Here is a 24,071-nt window from a genome sequence, read left to right on the forward strand (position 1 = left end):
GATTTTTTAAAAAACTGGTGAAATTTGTATTCTAGTACAAGGTAAATAACAATAAAATTCGACTGATATTGCATCAAAACTGAAAATTATTTGATCTTGCCACAATCAGAGGTGAGTTAGTGATCCACGAATAACCAAGGGATGGTTTCTGTTACTATATTAGGATTTATGTTAGAGACTTGTCTTCCTGGCTGTTGTCCTTTTAGGTTGGGTGTTGGAGCATGAAATTAAAGCTGGGTTTGTACCTGCAGTGTTCAATTCCACTAGGTTCATCCGGTATTTTGTTGCAAGCTGTTGGGTAAGAATAGTTTGTGCACTTGGCTAACGCTTTGAATGGAGAGATTGATGGTCTGTTTCTGTATATGCTTTTTACAGGTTTCACAAACCAACGGGTCACATATCGAAAGAATCTGAGAAAACCTCACAGGAAAAAGTGCAGCGATAAGGATAAATAAATTGGTTTGTTGAGGAGTGTGAAATTAGTATTTAAGGAATGACAAAATGAATAAATTAAAGTGAAAGAAAAAGAAGATAGATGATGAAAAAATCTACAGTGAGAATGAGTCTAACACACTTGTAATGCTCCAAATTGGCTGAGGAAAGAACATTCTATCAGTACATTCTGTCTCACAAGAGGTACTTTTACTAACACGTTGACATTGTCAAGGCGAAGCATATATTATTTCCATTTTAGGGAAACAGGGACACATTAGAGACTTATTGGTCACTATCAGTTCACAAGTAATCAAGAATATTAAACCGGAAAGGAAGACAGAATGACTTCTTCATTTCAGAATAGCACATTCTGCACAGACAAAGAAGGTAACAAAAAAGTAAAGAATAGCAATCAACAACCAGTAGGAACAGATGGAGATGCCAATGCAAATGAATTAGTATTGCAGACATGTTTAACAGAAGAAAGGCATAGCCTAGCAGCTGGTATTGTGAATGAGCATCTCCATATAACACAGAACACAACAATACCAAAAGAAGCTCCAGAAGACCCTGTGAACCAAGGTAGGGAGTCTCAATCAGCTGAGGTCAGGAATCAGTCAAACAGAAGCAGAAATCTGGAGTTTTCGGAGCTGCTTAAGTGTGATAAAACTGAAACTGTTGAATTGGAGAATACAGAACATCCTCAGCACAAAGGAAAACCTTGCAGCTTGCAGTTCCCTGCAAAGGAAGATCAGAAATTTGGCGCAGGTAAAATCAGTGTTTCCCAAATTCAAAAGGAATGGTATACCCTGAAAAGGCATCCTTCAGCTGCTGAAGCTGCTGTGGAGCATCAATGGCTAAAGAAAGATGTATCAGACGACGATGAAAAAGTGGACTCTATTCAATTGTCGTGTGAGGACTCTTCATCTTCCAGTTCATTAGAGAAAGCGATTAAAAAGGACGGATCAGTAGAGACCAGTGCATCCAGAAAGGGTGCTATTGGATGTTTTCCAGATGACATCTCAATGACTGACTGTTGTGGTGGATCAGTGAGTTTTCAGGAATTTTACATGGATGTCGATAGTAGCACTCATGATTCACAAAAGGAATCAGAGGATGTATTCAAAGCTGCTTCTCCATCTGACTTGACTTCAATTGAAACAACTCGATTTCGTAACAATTCAATTATCTCAGAAAACAGAAAGTCAGCCCCAGAACTTCAAACAAATGTAACAAGTACACTGAATCTTGTAAATGTAAGTCCATCACATTGTGAAAATATAGTATCTATCACAGCTTCAGATAATGAACAATTGGTGGCTATAAATAAACCAGAAACCCAGACAAACCTGAAAGTATTATCTGATCAACGTAGGGCGAATGATGCACAGAATCAGTTTTCTATAATTAACCAGCAGGTCCCTGGTGGTTTTTTGCCTGAAGCAACAGTTCAGAGCAGGAGAAATATTTCCGAAGTAAAGGAGGGAATTGATCCTTGTGATGTTAGCCTGCAGTCACTCACCATGCTTCCTGAAGAGACAGTCAAAATAGAGAGTTCAAAAGAACAATGTCTTAAAATTCCCAATGTTGAAGAAGACCAGCCCTTAGTCCAACAGCTGGAATGTTATTCTGGTGATAGTCCAGTACCTTCAGTAGCAGTGAGACAGGGTTATAAAAACAAAACAGTCAGTCTGTCACAAACTGAATTCTGTGGTATTCAAAATTTTACAGAAGCTGCTGAACATCTTGGAAATTCTTTTTCCAGTGCTACTAGTAATGTGGCTGGCGTGAAATCTGCTGCTTCCACAGCTCCAAGCACTACCCACAAGGCAGATAATGACATTGAAAGTGATATACTGCCATGTACAGGAATGAATAACCTTTCTAGACAAGAATTTGTCAGCCTTCATGAAGGCTTTGAAAGCATTGATGGCAGGAAAAAAGACACAAGGCAATCTTTTGTGAGTGGCAGTGGTTCAGCAGAACACAAAGCAGTTCAAGTGGAAAGCATTTCCAGTGTGACAGAAAAGGACGATTCCGAAACCCTCAGTAGTGCACAATCAGAGCTGTCAAAGCATTCAACTCAGCTCGGTGTAAATACAGGCCTGGGTCATTTGCCAAGACAAGGAGTTAATCTTGGTCAGAATGATGATGAGGGTTCTGTGAAAAAGACAGACAACTTTTCACAAAAGAAAACAAACGAAATAAACAGCAATGTTATAGTAATTGGAGAAAAGCGGGTCAGAAGGATTTCTGAAGAGCTTCTGCACTCTGAGAGCCCAGTTGTGTCTCAGACTGTAAATCCTGAAATTATGACTTGTACAGAAGTTCAGCAGATGGTAAATATGAAAGCTGCCAATCAGTCCTCAGATTCTGGTTTTCAGGAAATCTCCCTGCTTAATGCTGGGATTTTATCAGAATCATCGCTACAACCTCCAGTAGGTGACATGCAGATGATAAATTCATTCTCTAAAGCTTCTGATAAAGCTGTTTGCAACAGTGGAATCCCAAAACCAGTACTACAGCATCCTTGGACTGTTCTAACAGACAAAGAAGAGGTAGAAACAAATTACCAGCCCATGCCTGAAGGAAAGACTGAAGCTAAACCCATTCCTAAACCCAAGTACGTGAGACCTAAAATTATAACATACATTCGGAAGCCACTTCAGGTAAAGCCACTTGATGCTATCCATGATGCTCTGGGACTATCTCCAAAACTTTCAACTTGGACCGAATCAATTTCCAAACCCTGCATTTCAAAAGACCACAAGACCTCTGTGTGTGAAAATAAACCTCTCTCTGTGCTCAGTGTTCCTGGGTCTGCTCATGACAGATACAGACCAGAGTTGCAAAGGACTAGGATATATACCACTGGATTGATGGTGTCTGGAATCAAACCTCCGACTCAACAGACATTTCCCAGGATGATGGGAAAACCATTTCCTTCTTCCAGTGATGTTGCATCAAAAAAAGCACCTGAAATGTTTACTCAGGATAGCACTTCTGAGGTAAGCTTGCTCTGGATCATTTTAAATTATGAGTGTTTGTGTTCTCAGTCAAATTTTAATTGGTTAATTTGCCATTTCTTTGTTCAGGTTACCACCTTGGGAGGACAATAAATGTTAACTGGATTTTAAGTCTTATTTGGCCTGTTGTTCACAAATGCATCAGTTGCATGAGATACCCAGATGGGAATGTATTGAAAAGCAAAATATTGCAAATTTTTGAAATCTGAAACAGCTTCAGAACAAAACATTTGCTTTGGAACTGTCTCTGCAGATACTGCTTGACATGGAATTTCCAAAGTTATTGATCAAAAGTCATTTGGCTGGGAGTGAGTTATTAATCGTAAACTAGAGTGCTTGGTTAGACTGGAATCAATTCAAAAGTGACCACATTTGTAGGTATGATGGGAGAAATGACAACTAATGAGAATCAAATTCACAAGAAATTGGAGGTAGACAAGTAGATTCTGATTGTTCAGGGTGTTGCCATGGAGATACAGTAGAGTCTAGCTGTCCCCATCAACCTTTTGTTTGAAAAAGGTGCAAAGCATGTACTGATTCTTTTTGCCTACATGAATCAGGGTCCCGAGTATCAACGTATGTAGCACCCGGCACGTGCAAATGCATCACTCTGTGGACCCAACTGATGATCTTGGCAATAAAATGTGAGGCTGGATGAACACAGCAGGCCAAGCAGCATCTCAGGAGCACAAAAGCTGACGTTTCGGGCCTAGACCCTTCATCAGAGAGGGGGATGGGGGGAGGGAACTGGAATAAATAGGGAGAGAGGGGGAGGCGGACCGAAGATGGAGAGTAAAGAAGATAGGTGGAGAGAGTGTAGGTGGGGAGGTAGGGAGGGGATAGGTCAGTCCAGGGAAGACGGACAGGTCAAGGAGGTGGGATGAGGTTAGTAGGTAGCTGGGGGTGCGGCTTGGGGTGGGAGGAAGGGATGGGTGAGAGGAAGAACCGGTTAGGGAGGCAGAGACAGGTTGGACTGGTTTTGGGATGCAGTGGGTGGGGGGGAAGAGCTGGGCTGGTTGTGTGGTGCAGTGGGGGGAGGGGACGAACTGGGCTGGTTTAGGGATGCAGTAGGAGAAGGGGAGATTTTGAAACTGGTGAAGTCCACATTGATACCATATGGCTACAGGGTTCCCAGGCGGAATATGAGTTGCTGTTCCTGCAACCTTCGGGTGGCATCATTGTGGCAGTGCAGGAGGCCCATGATGGACATGTCATCTAGAGAATGGGAGGGGGAGTGGAAATGGTTTGCGACTGGGAGGTGCAGTTGTTTGTTGCGGACTGAGCGGAGGTGTTCTGCAAAGCGGTCCCCAAGCCTCCACTTGGTTTCCCCAATGTAGAGGAAGCCGCACCGGGTACAGTGGATGCAGTATACCACATTGGCAGATGTGCAGGTGAACCTCTGCTTAATGTGGAATGTCATCTTGGGGCCTGGGATGGGGGTGAGGGAGGAGGTGTGGGGACAAGTGTAGCATTTCCTGCGGTTGCAGGGGAAGGTGCCGGGTGTGGTGGGGTTGGAGGGCAGTGTGGAGCGAACAAGGGAGTCACGGAGAGAGTGGTCTCTCCGGAAAGCTGACAGGGGAGGGGATGGAAAAATGTCTTGGGTGGTGGGGTCGGATTGTAAATGGCGGAAGTGTCGGAGGATAATGCGTTGTATCCGGAGGTTGGTAGGGTGGTGTGTGAGAACGAGGGGGATCCTCTTGGGGCGGTTGTGGCGGGGGCGGGGTGTGAGGGATGTGTTGCGGGAAATACGGGAGACGCGGTCAAGGGCGTTCTCGATCACTGTGGGGGGAAAGTTGCGGTCCTTGAAGAACTTGGACATCTGGGATGTGCGGGAGTGGAATGTCTTATCATGGGAGCAGATGCGGCAGAAGCGGAGGAATTGGGAATAGGGGATGGAATTTTTGCAGGAGGGTGGGTGGGAGGAGGTGTATTCCAGGTAGCTGTGGGAGTTGGTGGGCTTGAAATGGACATCAGTTACAAGCTGGTTGCCTGAGATGGAGACTGAGAGGTCCAGGAAGGTGAGGGATGTGCTGGAGATGGCCCAGGTGAACTGAAGGTTGGGGTGGAAGGTGTTGAAGTGGATGAACTGTTCGAGCTCCTCTGGGGAGCAAGAGGCGGCGCCGATACAGTTATCAATGTACCGGAGGAGGAGGTGGGGTTTGGGGCCTGTGTAGGTGCGGAAGAGGGACTGTTCCACGTAACCTACAAAGAGGCAGGCATAGCTGGGGCCCATGCGGGTGCCCATGGCCACCCCCTTAGTCTGTAGGAAGTGGGTCCCCCCACTGCACCACACAACCAGCCCAGCTCTTCCCCCCCACCCACTGCATCCCAAAACCAGTCCAACCTGTCTCTGCCTCCCTAACCGGTTCTTCCTCTCACCCATCCCTTCCTCCCACCCCAAGCCGCACCCCCAGCTACCTACTAACCTCATCCCACCTCCTTGACCTGTCCGTCTTCCCTGGACTGACCTATCCCCTCCCTACCTCCCCACCTACACTCTCTCCACCTATCTTCTTTACTCTCCACCTTCGGTCCGCCTCCCCCTCTCTCCCTATTTATTCCAGTTCCCTCCCCCCATCCCCCTCTCTGATGAAGGGTCTAGGCCCGAAACGTCAGCTTTTGTGCTCCTGAGATGCTGCTTGGCCTGCTGTGTTCATCCAGCCTCATATTTTATTATCTTGGAATTCTCCAGCATCTGCAGTTCCCATTATCTCTGATGATCTTGGCAGGTATTTTCTGGTGCAACTCTTAGCACAGTCTGGATTATTTAACAAATGATTTCTAATAGGAGAATCGTACCTTTGTGATCTAAATCAAGGAATATTTCGAAAGCAATAATATGATATGTTCTAAAACTCCACCCCATTGCACTACAACATGGGAAGATTTTTATTGTTGCTGATTTTAAAATAAACTTCAGAGAAAACTGTCAAAAAAAAATTCACTTCAAATAACATGCTCAAATTTGGTGTAACTTGTACATCATGCCCAATAGGAAATTTTACCCTCCCTTTTGATTTTATGATATGAATCCGACATATTGTATTTTATTATATTGTACCTAATACACAGAGTTAAAGTTCGGCACTGTACTTCAGTACTTATTCCCCTCTTGCGCTGAATTTGACCAGAAACAAACTAAATGTCAATTTTGGTGAGTTTCATGAAGGGTTTCTCTCCGCAAGGCTTAGTGAGATTGCTCACTCCATTTTCTGAGACCTGCCTCATTACCTATACAGCACACCTCAAAGGTGCCCTGCCTATACTATCTCCCCTTCACCAATTTAACTTCGCTTTCTGGCACGAGCACAGCATTTAAAGCCCAACTGTGCCCAGGTGACTGCTGTCAGTCAGAAGCAGCCATTCTCAGTGCCTGTAGTGGGAGTGGAGCCGAAAATAAATGGCTCATTGAGCATGTAGGTGGTGTGGCTGAAGCTTCATTGCAAGTACAAGTGCACATTTGTAAATGCATTGCTATGTAAGAAATAAGCTACACAGCTCACCCAAACCTCACTTTATCCCATCCTAGAAGCCCGTCTAAAACAGACTTACTCTTTCCCAATGCCCAAAGTAGCCTAATATCCTCTCATAGAAAAAAAGAAAATAGGAGCAGGAATAGACCATTTAATCCTTCAGCCTGCTTGCTCCACCATTCAGTATGATCATGGCCAATCATCTATCTCACTATCCCGTTCCTGTTTTCTCCCCATACCCTTTGATTCATTTAGCCCTCAGAATTTTATGCAACCCCTCTAAAACAGCCAAGGTTTTGGCCTCATTCACTTTCTGTGGCAGAGAATTCCATAGGTTCACTACTCTCTGGGTGAAAACATTTCTCTTTATCTCAGTTCTAAATGGTGTACCCATATCCTTGAACTGTGACCCCTGGTTCTGGACTCCCTGGCCATCAGGAACATTCTTCCTGCATCTACCCTGTCTAGTCCTGTTAGAATTTTATAGGTTTCTCTGAGTTCCACGCTGCCCCCCCCCCCCCCACCCACCATTCTCCTAAACTTCAGTGGCGAAAGAATTAACTGATCTAGTCTGTCTTCATATGTGGGACCTCCTATCCCAGGAATCAATCTTGTAAATCTTTGATGCACTCGCTCCTTGGCCAGACATTCTACCTCTGATAATAGGACCAACATTATAAACGATGCTCCAGGTGTGGTCTCATCAAGGCCCTGTACAATTGTAGCAAGACATTACTGTGCCTGTGTTTGAATATTCTCACTAGGAAATCTAGCTGTGTTTGCCGTGGCGGAATGGTGAGAACGTGGGTTTGTGAGCTCTGGCATCTGAGTTCGAGTCCCGGGGCGGCCTATTTCCGGGTCACTTTAGTGCTCAGCCTGGGCGAGTCCCTTTTACCGGGCGGCCCAGTAGCTCAGTGGTTAGCACTGCAGCCTCACAGCACCAGGGACCCGGGTTCGATTCCAGCCTCGGGTAACTGTCTGTGTGGAGTTTGCACATTAGAACATAGAACATAGAACAATACAGCACAGAACAGGCCCTTCAGCCCATGATGTTGTGCTGACCATTGATCCTCATGTATGCACCCTCAAATTTCTGTGACCATATGCATGTCCAGCAGTCTCTTAAATGACCCCAATGACCTTGCTTCCACAACTGCTGCTGGCAACGCATTCGATGCTCTCACAACTCTCCCCGTGTCTGTGTGGGTTTCCTCCGGGTGCTCCGGTTTCCTCCCACAGTCCAAAGATGTGAGGGCTAGGTGGATTGGCCATGCTAAATTGTCCATAGTGTTCATGGGTGTGTAGGTTATAGGGGGATGGGTCTGGATGAGATGCTGCAACAGGCGGTGTGGACTTGTTGGGCGGAAGGGCCTGTTTCCACACTGTAGGGAATCTAATCTAAACATATCAGATGCCGCCTTCACCTACATGCTTGCTCTCAGCAATTGGTGTAGAAGGGCACCTGGGATTGTTACACTCACCCCTTGCCCAATCCATCATCATTCAGATAATAATTGGCCTTTCATCTTTGCTACCACAGTAGATAACCTCAGATGTATCCACATTATACTTCATCTGCCATGCCCACTCACTCAACTTGGCCTAATCGCACTTAAGCACCTCTGCATCCTCCTCACAGTCCACCCTCCCGCCCAGCTTTGTATTATCTGCAAGCTTGGTGATATTTGGTTCCCTCTTCTGACTCATTAATTGCAGAAAGATGTCCTTTTCCCTGCACTTAAATCTTCTCAGTGAAGACCAGCATCCAGTTTGCCACCTTTATTGCCTGCTACACCCTTGTGCTTACTGGCAGTGACTGGTACAGAAGGACACCCACATCTCATTGTACATTCCTTGTGTCAGTTTACAGCCATTCAAATAGTAATCTGCCTTCCCAATTATGCTATTAAAGTGGATGACATCAAATTTCTCCACATTATACTTCATGCTCCATGCATTTACCATTCACTAAACTTGTTCAAATCACACTGAAGACACTCTCTCAATTCACCCTTCCACCCAGCTTTGTGTCATCTGCAGACTTGAAGATGTTGCGTTTATTTCCCTCATCCAAATCATCAATACATATTGCGAATAGCTGGGACACTGATCCTTGCTGGAAACCACTAATCACTGCCTTCCACTTGGAAAAAGATGGCTTATTCCTTTTCTGTCTACCAACCAGTACGCTACCCCCAGTTCCAAATACCTCACCTTTATGTGCTAATTAGGACCTTCTCAAAAGCCATCTGAAAGTATAAATAAGCCACATCTACTGGTTCCTCTTCATCAACTAAACGAGATTCTTTAAAAATTCTCAAACATTTGTCAAGCAGATTCCCCTTTCATAAATCTATGCTGGCTTTATCTGAAACAAAAACAGAAATTGCGGAGACACTCAAGACGTTTGAAGCGTCAATGGAGAGAAAACAGAGTTAATATTTTGGGTCCAGTGACCCTTCTTCAGAACTCTGAATTTTGAGGAATGGTCATTCAGCCCAAAACATTGACTCTTGCTTACTCTCCAGAAATGCCACAAAACCTGCTGAGTTTCAATTTATATTTTAGTTTCAGATTTCCAACATCTGCAGGATTTTATTTTATCTTAGTGTCTGACTCTGTCTGATCCTGCCACTGTTTTCACAATGCTCTGCTATTAAATCTTTCATAACAGCAGATTGTACTGTTTTCCTTGCTACTGATGTCAGGCTAATTGCTCTACAATCCTGTACTTTCTGTCCAACTCCTTTTTTACATCATTGATTTACATGAGCTACCCTCCCATCCATTGCGATAGTTCCAGTTTGCCACCATTATTGCCTGCTACACCGTTGTGCTTACTGGCAGTGACTGGTACAGAAGGACACCCACATCTCATTGTACATTCCTTGTATCAGTTTACAGCCATTCAAATAGTAATCTGCCTTCCTAATTATGCTGTCAAAGTGGATGACACTTTCTGAGGCCACTTACTTAAGTATTCTGGGATGTGGATTTTCAGGTCCTGGGATTTAGTGGCCCTTAATCCAATTAATTTCATCAACACCATTTCCTGCACTACTTCACTTTCAATAGACCTTGCATTTACCAAAATTTAGGGAGTTTTTGGGAAAAGAGTCGCGGAGAGAGTGGTCTCTCCAGAAGGCAGACAAGGGTGGGGTTGTAAAAATGTCTTTAGTGGTGGGGTCGGATTGTAGATGGCAGAAGTCATCATCTGACACTTCCTTTATCCGCTCCACACACCCCTCCAACTCCACCACACCCGGCATGTTTCCCTGCAACCGCAGGAAGTGCTACACTTGCCCCCATACCTTCTCCCCCACCCCCATCCCAGGCCCCAAGATGACTTTCCACATCAAACAGATGTTCACCCGCACATCCGCCAATGTGGTATACTGCATCTGCTGTACCAGGTGTGGCTGCCTCTCCATTGGGGAAACCAAGCGGAGGCTTGGGGATCGCTTTGTAGAACACCGCCGCTCGGTTCGCAATAAACAACTGCACCTCCCAGTCACAAACCATTTCAACTCCCCCTCCCATTCCTTAGACGACATTATGGCAGTGCCATAATGATGTCACCCGAAAGTTGCAGGAACAGCAACTCATACTCCGCTTGGGAACCCTGCAGCCCAATGGTATCAATGTGGATTTCACCAGCTTCAAAATCTCCCCTTCCCCCACTGCCTCCCAAAACCAGCCCAGCTCGTCCCCACCTCCCTAACCTGTTCTGCCTCTCACCTATCCCCTCCTCCCACCTCAAGCCGCACCTCCATTTCCTACCTACTAACCTCATCCTGCTCCCTGGACTGACCTATCCACTCCCTACCTCCCGACCCATACTCTCCTCTCCACTTATCTTTTCCTCTATCCATCTTAGGTCCGCCTCCCCCTCTGTCCCTATTTATTTCAGAACCCTCTCTCCATCCCCCTTTTGTGATAAAGGGTCTAGGCCCGAAACGCCAGCTTTTCTCCTCCTAAATTGCTACTTGACCTGCTGTGTTCGTCCAGCTCTACACTTTGTTATCTCTTAGTTAATTTTGGTTGCTGTTCCTCCTTGCACCCTTTAAATGTCCACCATTGCCAATCCACTGCCATGCATTAGACAAGACCTGTTTACCAGGCTGATTCTGATTATGGTGGGTCTGACGTATGAGGAGAGATTGTCTAGTTCGGGATTGTTTTCGCTGGAGTTCAGATGAATGAGGGGGGATCTCATAGGGGTTTATAAAATTCTAACAGGGTAGATGCAGGGAGGATGTTCCCAATGGTGAGTGTGTCCAGAACCCGGGGTCACAGTATGAGGATTTGAAGTAGACCATTTAGGACTGAGATGCAGAGACGTTTTTTCACCCAAAGAGTGGTGAACCTGTGGAATTAATTATCATAGGATGCTAGTGTTGATGCTACTGAGTTGAGTCGAGGTGATACGATATAGCACTTGGAGTCAATGAGATCAAAGGTTATGGGGAGAAAGCAGGATTAGGCTATTAAATTGGATGATCAGCCATGATTGTGAAGACTAGTGAGCAGGCTTGAAGGGCCAAATGGCCGCCTCCTGCTCCTATCTTCTTTGTTTCTGTGTGAGGATGGCACATCGCCTTCCCTAAAAGGATATTTGTAATCCAGATGGGTTTGTAATGGGGTTGAGCCCAGAGCAGGGAAGGTCAACAAGCCCATGTGAGGAGTGCAAGCCCAGCATGGCCAGGCTTTATGGACTGTGGTGTTGGACTGTTAACAATGTTTCTTTGTTTATCTACTTTTTAGTAAAAAGGATTATAATGTTTAACTTCTTAACTTTGTTTTCTTTATTTTTCTGCTTTGTACCAAGATTCTGTACTGAGGTACCCTTGTATCTAAGATAGTGCCTTACATGGTAACTTGCAAACTTTTCACTGCACTCATGAGAGTAAATGTGACAATCAATCAACAGTGGTTATATGCTCTCCATTTAGATGGATTTTAATCCAAATTTTTACCTGATTGAGATTTTGGATTCTACTATGGTCCCATGTTGAACAGTCATGTGCTGGAAAGCCTTTCAATGGTTGAAGATGTTCACTTTTATTCAGCACCAGCAAAAGTGATGACTATGTAAGCAAAAGCTGCATTTGCTTCTCAGAACAGAAACAAACTTTCTTGCCATTTCACCAACAACAAATTCACAGTCAATGAGTGACTATTGCACCCAGCTGCCGTCTAACTGGAACTGGGTATCAGTTACACCTTGTCCAGCTTGTTCCTCCTGAACAAGTCAGTACTGTATCATGGCCCACCTGCTCAATGTTATTGTGCTTCCCCTCAGACGACTGCTGCCGCTGTCTCAGATCTTCAGCATCCATCACATTCCCTCTTTACCTGCCCCAGTTGTGCACAGCACAGCGCGCAAGCATTGTGCCATGTACTCTGTCATGGGTGTATTGCAAAGCCCCAGCCAGACAGACCTCACCTTCATCAGGTCCATCATCTCTTCCCGATAGCCCGGGTTGTGTATGGGAATTGCATCTACACATGGTATCTGGCAGGGGCTAGTGTAATGAGGTAATTACCATGTTTGCAGAAGGTGTCCTACAGACACTGTTCTTGTAAGGCATCTGGTGCTTTCAGTAAAGTAGAAATGTAAGCGTTCTCAAGGATATAGGCATCATAGCAGCTCCCAGATTTTCAAGTACAGACATCGGAGATGTGGTAGTGATGATGACAGACATCACTGTCATACTTGATTATTGACAGACCGGAATGCTCTTCTGTTGAAGAACTCAGCCGCATTATGATATGACTCTCTCAAAGGGATGTATGTACAGTCTGTAGCGCCATGTACCTGGGGGGGATGCCAGCAGTGTTGCCGTAGTCCATGCCCAGACTGCAGCACTGACCACCTCACAGGACAAAAAAGATGAAGCTGTGGCATCTAGTAAAAATTGTATTGGTAACAGCAAGTATATTTGTGGAACAAAAACAGAAGTTGCTGGAAAAGCTCAGCAGGTTTGGCAGCATCTGTGAAGAGAAAACTCAGAGTTAACGTTTTGGGTCCGGTGATCCTTCCTCAACTGGGGTGTGACTGCCTCCTGAAACACAGCATCCAGGTAACTCTTTCTTCTCCACATCCTCCACCCCCCCCCCCCCCCCCCCCGCCTGCCGCCAATCTCTAATGTGTTGCAGTGTTTGAAGCTCAGACTCCAGCACATCAACTCTCAGCTGGAGTACCTCAAGCAGCAACGCTTGCTACAGGTAAGGTCAACCTGAACTATAACGGTGTCCACCAACTCACACATCCACTGGCCTGGTGTCTCTATTTTAACTACTAAATTCTTAGTTTGATAGTTGAAAAATTCATACTCGTCTTTTAGTTTGTAATCTTTAAATGTTTCCCCTACTTAGCTTCAATTGAAAATAACCTATAATAAAAAGTCAAATTAATAGCTATCACTAACTAATGATATTACAGTTTACCTTTCATATCAATCTTTTGTGCTGTGCCCCTCATTCCTGAACTTCAATTTATCTTGTTGAAAAAATCTTTCAAACTATGAACCAAAAAAGCACCTCTACCCCTCTGCACCAAATTCCCGGAACTATTTACACATTTGGGCTGTATCTCATTCTCGGTCTGATCTCTCCTTCCTAACCATATAAAGCTTATGCCGTGTAATCCTCCTCATATTCCCTGTCTAATCCTTAATGTAAATAAGTTGAAAGCCACTGAAAAATCTCTGACTCCAACCCTAGCTCAGCATTGGGATTGGGAACCTTTTCAAAGGGTACCAGGTGCCAAGTAATTGTCCAATGGAATTTGAAACTTCCTGGAAAATTCCCATGCAGTTAGTGCATCAGGACCTCCAAGAGGAGTCCCAATGCATATTTTTAAGGGTATGCCCAGTTTCCCACTATCTCAAGTCTCAAAGATCTGGATCGACATTTCACATTAAGCTCAGACTGAACTCCAGTCCATTCTGATGAAGGACTGTGCCTGAAATTTCACATTTTCCATTTTTTCCAGACCTTGCCTGACTTGCTGAGTGTTTTTAACATTTTCTGTTTTTTAAACCAAATGGAATGACTCAAATTAAGAGAAATTAATTGTTAATTTGGAACAATGCCTTGCTAAATATTTATTGGATACAGTAAATTATTAGTCCACTTTTTGTCAGATCTTTGTGGAATGGTTTTTAAAGGAATGTTCTAGTATTTGAAAGAACTGAACCTGATCCCGCACCTAGGTTGATATCAAAAAATATAAAATTACAAATGCTGGAAGTCTGAGATAAAAACTTGTAGTTCGGATATTTAGACTATGGTCAGTAATAGATTTACCATTTTGTGGGTTTGTAAAACATTCTGCACAGTAGTTAGTGTTATCCTGTCAGCATAAATTGTGTGTAAGGAACAATCCCTAACGTTTCGGGGCCAGTGACCCTTCCTCAGAACTGGGGTGTGACTGCCTCCTGAAACACAGCATCTAGGTAACTTCTCCCCCTCCCTGATACGTTGCAATGTGCGAAGCTCAGATGCCAGCACATCAACTCTGAGCTAGAGTAGCTCAAGCAACCAACATTTGCTACAGATATGGTCACTGTGAACTATAATGGTGTCTACCAGCTCTCCATCTCTTACCTAAATATTCAGGGCAAGCTCTGCCTATACGTGCAGCTCTTCAATGGAAAAGTGCAACTTTGAGCCCACTGCTTCATCAACAGTTGCCCTGAGATAAGTCTCAGCAGGTGGAAGAACAGCAGGAGGAGGATGATTGAGATTGGCAGTGAGCATTAGAGCTACATTGGAGGAGGGAGGCGATCTCTTGCTGCTACTGGCCTTTCACAATTTTTAAAAGAAGTATGTTTTTACTTTACTTTGTGCCAGGAACCACTGGCTGGGCTCCCACCATGTCCCAACTTTCTAAATAGAGCAAAACCAGCACTCAAGATAACCTAATTGCTTGTAACGCTCCGTAAATGAGCGAAAGGTCTCTCAGATGCAAGTAATTAATTTGACCTCAACCAATAGCACATTTGGAATATTAACCCAGCATTACCTGTAATATTGGATCGTAGATGCTAGGAGTCACTTCTGTTCTGTTTGACAAACAGAATAGTATACAAGGCCCTTTAGGTTACCAGGCAGTTAAAATGAGAGAACTTTATTCAGGATAAAGGTTAATTATGATTTAATTATCCAGGATATGGCAATTTTTTTCATGGGTTGTGAATATCAAAGCCTAAGACAGCAATCATTGCAATTATTGAATTCAGATTTTACAATGTTGTGATTTTAACCCAGGTCCCTAGAATATTAACCTGCGGTTCTAGAATAGAATAGAACAATACAGCGCAGAACAGGTCCTTCGACCCTCGATGTTGCGCCGACCTGTCAACTAATCCAAGCCCATCCCCCTACACTATCCCATCATCATCCGTATGCTTATCCAAGGACTGTTTAAATGCCCCTAATGTGGTTGAGTTAACTACATTGGCAGGCAGGGTGTTCCATGTCCTTACCACTCTCTGAGTAAAGAACCTGCCTCTGACATCTGTCTTAAATCTGTCACCCCTCAATTTGTAGCTATGCCCCCTCGTACAAGCTGATGTCATCATCCTCAAAAAGACTCTCACTGTCCACCCTATCTAATCCTCTGATCATCTTGTATGTCTCTATTAAATCCCCTCTTAGCCTTCTTCTCTCCAATGAGAACAGACCCGGGTCCCTTAGCCTTTTTTCATAAGGCCTTCGCTCCAGACAAGGCAACATCCTGGTAAATCTCCTCTGCACCTTTTCCAATGTTTCCACATCCTTCCTGTAATGGGGCGACCAGAACTGTACACAATATTCCGAGTGTGGCCGCACTAGCATTTTGTACAGCCGAGTTTTGTATAGTAGAGTACTAGCCGAGTGACATCACGACTACACCACCCCCTTCCTTCTCATTGCTCTTCAAGATGTGCTTTTCAGTGTAAATGTAGTCATCATTCTTACTGGTTTTCCCTCTACACCTTAACAAGATATCAATATTTTCTTTCTTCTTGAAAAACTCAAATAATGCACAAGAAATATTCCAGCTACATAGAAATGCTTCATGAGCGACCTCATCTCCATACAGCTATATCCTGTTTTTCTACAAAGTGCTTAATAGGTGGGATAAGAACTTAGTAGGTAGTTAATAAGCTTTCATCTTTAGCTATATAGAAAACTAGCAGAATTAGGAATGTTTTTTAAAAAAGCACTTTTTTCAAATCATCGCAAAACAATTTAATTCCATTTGGCCAAATAATGCTTTCTGAAATACAGGAAAAAAAACAAAGTTGCTGGAAAGCTCAGCAGATCTGGCAGCAGCTGTGTAGGAAAAAAGACAGAGTTAACATTTCGGGTCCGGTAACCCGTCCTCTAAAATACCTTGCCTTGTGTGATGTACAGTTACTTCTATTACTTTTAGGCATGATTAGAAAATTAAGGATGTCTCTGTAATCTTTTTGAAGGCTGGTCAAGAAACAGTTCTAAGAGATGGGATGCAGACCGTTTCAGTTACCTTATTTTACAGCAAAAGAACATGGAGTTCTGAACTATCTGCTCACTTAGTGTATACTGTAATCTCCCTAGGAACAACCTATAAAGTTGACTTTATTTAATTAAAAAGCTGTATTTCCCAGACCATTCTTGCATGACATGAAATAATCTCCTGAAGGTGGTGAAAACCCACCGTCTCAATTTGTGTTTAAAAATAACTGATCAACTGTCTGATATTTTTATTATCTCCCTTGGTTCACAACCCAAAAGGAACTGTCTTTAAAACATGGTTGTTTACTTCCAATGCAGCTGTCAGGAGCACACCGCTGCACAAGGTTTAGCTGCAGAATCTGGGATGTTACTTGTACACCTCACCATTGAACAAATCAGCCAATTGAGAGAGGAATATGTAATGGAGGGGTGAGGGCATTGGAGAACTGAGTGGCAAGGAGACTGGAAAACGTAATGACGGGCAGCAGGGCATGGGACGTGGAGAATGGTGGTGGGAGCAAGCACTGTACCAAGCAAGAGGCAGCCATCATAGCTGCACTGCTTTACCTTCCAGTTCCAACTTCTGGCTACAGTGTGGACACACAACAGAGTTCCTCCATGATCAGTGACTTGCCTGCCTATGCCATTCGATGGCAATACAGAGCTGTCATACAACTGCGGTGACCTGGATAGGGATCTCATGTGACCAATGGTCCGTGTTGCAACAAAGCATAAAAAAATTCTTTATTCTGTTCTTAAGCTGCACACTGATCTGAAATTCGGAATCATATTTTATAGTTCACAGCCTTCACTTCTGGATGAGACCTAGCTTGATCTCTATGAATACTGATTATTTTTTATACATGCAGGTACAACTATCCTTGGCGGAGGGAGTACATCCATTGTGTGAAAACTCTACCCCCCCCCCCCCCCCACCCCTCCAGCAGCTATTATATCTTTAAAAAATGGAAATATGAGATTGCATAACCGCAGCTGACTGGCCATTCCAATTAAAACTATTTAAACCCCAGGTTGATAATGTTCCCTTTCCCACAAAGTTTGATACAATGGCCAAGTTTGCAGTTACAGCCAATGCCATGGAGAAACGACCTCAAGTTCATGTAACCAGACTTATAAACCCTATGAGATTTGAACACACACACTGCCCAAAGATCATGAAGCAAGTATTCATTACTCACTGGTATTGGGTTATTACAGACATAAAGGGAAATCAAAGCTAAACAGTAAATGTATTATGTACAGAGAAAGACCATGTGAGCTACGTTGAGCTGTGGAATTCCTTTGTCTTCCTCTCTGCCTTCCTGTCAGTGCTCCCTCTACCATGGACATTTTTTTTGTCTTCTCCAATGAGAGTGATCTGACTGCTGTAGCTACCGTCACCACCCCTAGTGGAGGTTCCGTTATATGTGCACCAAGACATGTGAATTAGCCAATCATTGAACAGTATTGGTTGCTGTTGATCAGTCAATATGAGGCCAGGGTGGATTGCCAGATTTGAGCTTCCTGTGGAAGAGGGCAGTCTGTACCATTGCCATGGGGCGGTTCCCAGCAAGGTAAGAAAAAGAAACATCTTTGTGAAATCCAGTTTTTATTGTAATAGCAAGGTGTGGAGCTGGATGAACACAGCGGGGGGTAGTATCAGAGAAGCAGGAAAGCCGATGTTTCGGGCCTGGACCTTTCTTCAGAAGAAGGGTACAGACCTGCAACATCGGCTTTCCTGCTCCTCTGATGCTGCTTGGCCTGCTGTGTTCATCCAGCTCCACACCCGTGTTATCTCAGACTCCAGCATCGGCAGTTCCTACTATCTCCAGATTTTATTGTGCCTTTGTGAGTGACGAGAACATGGATGAAGATTGTGCCAAATCTCCTTTGCCCCATAATGGCATTTTAAACTGGAAACGGTAATTTCAGTGGCTGCGGACCTGAACAGCCTGACCTGACCATATTAATTTCAAAAGACAATGAACAGACAGCAGAAATACTTAGGTATTTCATTGACTCTTTTTCTGTCTTTCTATACATGTTTACATTCTCTCTGCCTCTATCTTTGTTAATTTCTATATTCATCACCAACCGTGGAGATGTTTACTTTGCTGGAAAAAGTGCTGACAGTGCTAAGGGATTTAAACTACTTCAGAGCTGCACAGTCAACTAGCATTACAATCATGCAGCAAGGACATTGAGCTCTCTGGGGCAGGCACCCAGATCATGGACTGGACCAGGCTCCATTCCTGGGCTTTTTGCTTACTCTCGGGGCTCATTTACTCTGCACCTATGTCGATGCTCAGCATCCCAGGCTTTTTTCGTTGGCCTTGCTTTTTTTTGCACAGAACTACCCTGAGGAAGGGTCACTGAACCCAAAACATTAACTCTGATTTCTCTCCACAGGTGCTGCCAGGCCTGCTGAGCTTTTCTGGCAATTCCTGTTTTTGTTTCTGATTTCCAGCGTTCACAGATCTTTTGGTTTTTATTTAGCACTGATACAAAGTCAGGTAGCTTATTGTAGTTGTCAGCAGGCCTCCGTCAAGTCAAGGGGGATTCCTGTACAGTCAATGAAGGGCATACCCTCCTTATCAGCCCAGGCTTTGCTTGGGCCAGTCTGAGTCAGGATACTCTCTGGATGAGGGGTGATGAGCCAAATGATGGGCTGTGTGCCACCTATCTTCCTTCCCTACTGGGGGCTATTTTCTTCCTGGTATGAGAGTGAAATTAAGGGAGATAGAAGTGGATGGCGCAGCTGGCACTGTTGGTGCAGGTAGAGAGGAATCCCAAATGAGTGTGTAGGCAGTGCAGAGGGCATGCAGGGTTAGTGACACGGGATTGGAGTGAGTGAGGGTGAATGGGAACAATGTTGCAGGCAGTAGTCAGTGTGGTAGAGTACAGGGGGGGAGTGCGGGATATTGGAGAGAAGATGGTGGTGAATTCTGTGATGTTTGCTGAGAGATATGTCCTTCCGTGACCAGTGGGTGATAAGATGGGACAGAAATTAGATGTGAGAAATGTCATGGATTGGGGTGGATTATTAATATGGTGGGTTTGATAAGATATAGCAAGAGAGTTCATTTGACTTCACAGCATCAAATTCTCCAAACCACTTACTGCAACTTGGACTTAACTGAAACAGTATGATTTAGTCCTTTAGTTTTAAACTTCTTTGAATATGTCTTATTTTAGTACTTGAGCTCTTTTCTTTGGAAAGTGATACAGAGCCTTGAAGCATAACATTAAATTTTTAAGCAAGAACTGTGCAGTTATTCCTTGATTCCAGCAATTTTTCAGTCAGTGACTGCTGATTGGGCAGGTGCTGATTAATCTGTAATGGGCAGTAATTAATATGTCAGTAAATTTTATTTATTTATTTATGGGAAGAAGGCATATGTGGCTAGTCCAGCATTAGTTTGTCATTCCTATTGCACTTGAGAAGGTGGTGCTGAGCTTGCTTCTTGAACCTCTGCAGTCTGTGTGTGGTAGTTATACATAGGTTTATGGAAGGAAGTTCCAGAGTTTGACAGCCAATACTGCAAGCAATAACATTATAGTTCTGGTCAGGATGTGTGTGGCTTTGAAGGGAACTTGCAGGAGGTGCTGTTCTGAATTATCTGCAGTTTGACCTTCGAGGTGGTAGAAATTACTACTGCTTGGTGGAGGAGGAGTGGGAGTAGGGGCAGTGAATGCTGAAGTTCATGGATGCTAATCAAGGGGCTGCATTTGGCTCTGTGCTGTCAAGTTTCTTGAGTCCTGTTGAAGTAGCGCTCATCTAGACAAAGTGGAAAGATCACCATCACACTCTTGACTGGTGTGTTGTAGACGGTGAACAGGGTTAACGGAGTCAGCAGATGAGTTACTCACCACAGAATTTCCAGTGGATTCCTTCAGTATGTGAGGAATCATGAGTCATGTAGCACATCTTGCAGTCAGACATTGGGCAATCATCAATAAACATCCCTTTTTCTGACCTTCTGGAGGAAGGTCATTGATGAGGCAGTTGAAGATGATTGGGCCGAGTACATTAAAATAAAGTCTGAATCACAGTTGGTTGGGTGAATGACAACTCAATGATTGATTGGTTTGTGCATCTCGTGAATACTGACTCATGAATCAGTGAGTTTGAACTGATGTTAGTGAGCTTTGAGAAGATTTGTAGCTCAGGTTGAATTTCTGAATGTGAGTTTGCTCGCTGAGCTGGAACGTTAGTTGAATTGGAAGCTGAATTGATGTTTCTGAATGCTGACTCAGCTGATGCTGGTTTTCAAAAATGCATTGATAACTAATTCAGCAGAACACCAGTCAGCAAATACATGCGGTGAACACTCAGTGATTGATGGCTCAATGACACTATCCACCGTTTAATTCCTAGCGCAAGCACTGAGAACGCCTGAAGCAGCATGAATTGAGGCAAATCTGGTGCCATGTGTCCTTGTCCAAAAGTAATCACTGGCCTCTTGGTAAAGGAGAGTGGAATTTGGAATGTTAACTCAATGAATGGTACCTTGTTGGATGCTAACGCAGTGAATCATGACAAAGTCAATGCAATTAAATGAATTGCTGATCTCTAGGTTTTTACACAAACCTCCTTGTAGACATGGATGCACTAGTAGCAATTCCACATAGAAAGCAATATGACTTGAAGAGTAAATAGAGGTCATACAGAGTGGGACAAGCTGATCCAAAGGTGAGGAGGAGCAGTGGGGAAAGATTGTGAGTGGGAGACCAGATGTCTCTCCACATGGTCAGGAAGCAATTCTCTTACCTAATCCTTAGTGAAGAACATGCCTGCGCTTCAGTGAGGATGTTCTCACTGAAAACTGCCAATCTCTGAGCCGCGAAAGGATTATGTTGCTGCTGGTGACCAGGTTGATGAATGATTCTAGCTCCCTCCAGGGTGGAACTGGAAACAACTTTACTGTCGTGAGACATTAGCTCTTTCAAACAGCTATATCATGGGTATGAAGGAGGAAGATTATGGAGATCAGGAGTGAGAGAAGGGGGAAGAAGGATGAGGAGGCATTTGAGATAGTTCTTTAATTCCCACATTATCTGTGAGGAGCTTATCTGACTACGATACCAGTACCCGTAACCCCAATTCTGAATTCACCAACAGTCCCACTCTTTACTCTGGCACTAATAGTCATACTGTCTGCTCAGCCACAATAAAAAAAATAAAAGACAGCGAAAAATAAATATTTCAGACAAAGTTTTAAATCATACCTTTATAGCATAAAGAAGTAAACGAACAATCATGTACCTTCCCTCAGCGTGTGCCTTCTGCCTTGCTTTTGCCTGCCCCAGCACCCCTATGCAGTGTTACCCCAGGCTCTGCAGCTCCTGCCCACTGACAGACTGATAGCTGCACTATCCTGTCCTCTGCCACGGTTGCAGTCCACAGTGCCCAGAGCCTCACTACGGGCAGATCTTGTTTCTAATCTGTCGTCAGTGTTAGTTTCTGAGCTCATTGTTGAAATTGAGTGATTATACTGATTATAAATAATTAATGAAGTGTCTTCATTACCTTTGTTCTCTTGTCTGGCTGGATTGCACCTCTCGGCTGTCTGAAAATAAAACCTTATTGAGTGATTTGTGCAAGTGAAGATGTTAGAAAGTAATAGAGGCAAGGAAATCAGAAGAGAATGTGGAGTGCAGGGTAAGGAGTTAGTTGTGATGATTTTTGGTTTTAGTTCAGCTAATCTCACTGTGTGTTGGCATTGGACATTCCAATACAGCCAACACCTCCTTGGGACAGTCAAGAAAGTCAAGTGTGCCAGACTAACTCTGGTTATCTGCTGCTGCTTTTATTTATGTAGCACCTGTTCCTGATAAAGAGGGAGGAGTGTTTGGCTGATACGACTGTCTTGTCGAAGCAGATTTTAATGTGAGAGATAATGGGAACTGCAGATGCTGGAGATTCCAAGATAATAAAATGTGAGGCTGGATGAACACAGCAGGCCAAGCAGCATCTCAGGAGCACAAAAGCTGACGTTTCGGGCCTAGACCCTTCATCAGAGCTATTGTGCAGCTTTTGAGATGTGGATATTAGGCTTGTAGCAGAGCTCAATGTGTGAAATATCTGAATGCTGCTGCATTTGTGTATTGGCTCCCTGCATTGTATGAGCTAATTCTATCATGAACGGTGCTGTCACCATCTCCTTTAAGTCTAGGAAACTGCAGGATCTATTTTGTCTCCTGAGTTAGAGGGAAACCACTTTCTGGCTTAACTTGGCAAGTCTACTGTATTAACGATGTATACCCTATTACATGTTACCAACTATCTGATGTTATATTGATGTGATAGATATTGAATCAGAGACTTTGAGGAAATGTTAGGTTTCACTTCTTTTGAGATCCTAAGCTGTCCTACCCACAAGCCCATATGATATCATCATAGTGGGTGGTGCTTGTAACAGTTTAGAATTAATCCTTTCAGACCCGCTAGCAACAAATGAAAGTCATGAATCCTGAATGTCACAGATTGCTGGTAGATAAGTTTTCAACAAGTTTGGGGTGGGGTGTGGTGCAAAGAGATGCAGTTAGGGTTTGAACAGTGATTGAGGCTGCTGGTGCAGTTGGAAGGATATTGCAATTTACTGAATTCACTTACCTTGACCACTCCTTGCAACACTGCATTCTTGGGGCTTGACTGATGACACTGAGCTCCATGGTTATCAGCTCCCACTGCCTTTTGGCCCTGTGTGTACATGATGGCTCTCCACAGGCACTGCGGCCCCTGTGCAGTAGATGAGTAGATGTGTATTGCTGCAACTGAAACATTCCAGTAATGCACGAACAAAAATGTAAAACCACTTAGCTGTTCCCAGAAACAGTCTTTCATATCCAGATGGGTGGACCTTATCTCAGGATGTCAACGTCAGATAACATTTTCAGGAATGACTACCTTTTTTGTCACATTGAATAGATGTAAATTACCTGTAATAATACATAACCAATCTGTACCCATCTTAAGGGACTATCCAATTGAACCCCAACATTCATCAAAATTTGGACAAACAATTTGATTTATCAAAGAATTATGCCTTGTTATGTCACTTAATTGTACAACTGTACTCAGCTACTGCAATTTTCTCTAAGTACTATTTAAATTAGTTCATATAACACTGGAATGAAAGTGTCTTTTATGTTAAAATTCAGGCACAATTTGTGAATCTCAAAATTAAATCCTAGAGGATCAAGATGCACAGTGCAACATTTCTCTCTGTAAAAATTCAGAATCCTACTCATGGCTGAGTATAAACTGGAAAGTATGAAGTTGTGATTTCTCACTTTGATTTGGCTATGTCTCTTTCACTGGCAGCCACCTCAGGTGCTAGTCTGGCACTACCAGTACAGCAGTTGCTCTGCTTCCGATGTAACAGCTTGAATTGACAAAATACCCTGGATATTGCTGTGTAAAATAATGCCACATATTGAAATGCAGTGCTTACCCTCATAAATCCAAACCCTTGGGCTGGACAACTGTTTAAATATGAAGCATTAACTACCAAGTTATACTTCCAGCATAAAATTAGTGTTTTGCTTGCAATTCAGAGCCCCACGATGCATTAGTTTTTTTAAGTATCTGCTGCAAGCTGTGGTACATTGCTTTTCAGGAGGTAATTGGAGCCCTGATATATTGCAT

General features: G+C 43.7%; 1 protein-coding gene across 7 annotated transcripts in view; it reads left to right on the top strand.

Moving 5' to 3' along the window:
• Positions 1-24,071, top strand: part of LOC125453689 (microtubule-associated tumor suppressor candidate 2-like) — a 403,189-nt gene that overhangs the window by 143,981 nt on the left and 235,137 nt on the right. For all 7 annotated transcript variants that reach the window (XM_059646692.1, XM_059646691.1, XM_059646695.1 and 4 more), the window contains one exon: positions 376-3,443. In XM_059646692.1, coding sequence (XP_059502675.1) covers positions 777-3,443 — 2,667 coding nt within the window. In that variant the 5' untranslated portion in view covers positions 376-776. The remainder of the gene's footprint in view (positions 1-375; positions 3,444-24,071) is intronic.

Source organism: Stegostoma tigrinum, chromosome 6 (assembly GCF_030684315.1).
Source record: "Stegostoma tigrinum isolate sSteTig4 chromosome 6, sSteTig4.hap1, whole genome shotgun sequence".
NCBI lineage: Eukaryota > Metazoa > Chordata > Chondrichthyes > Orectolobiformes > Stegostomatidae > Stegostoma > Stegostoma tigrinum.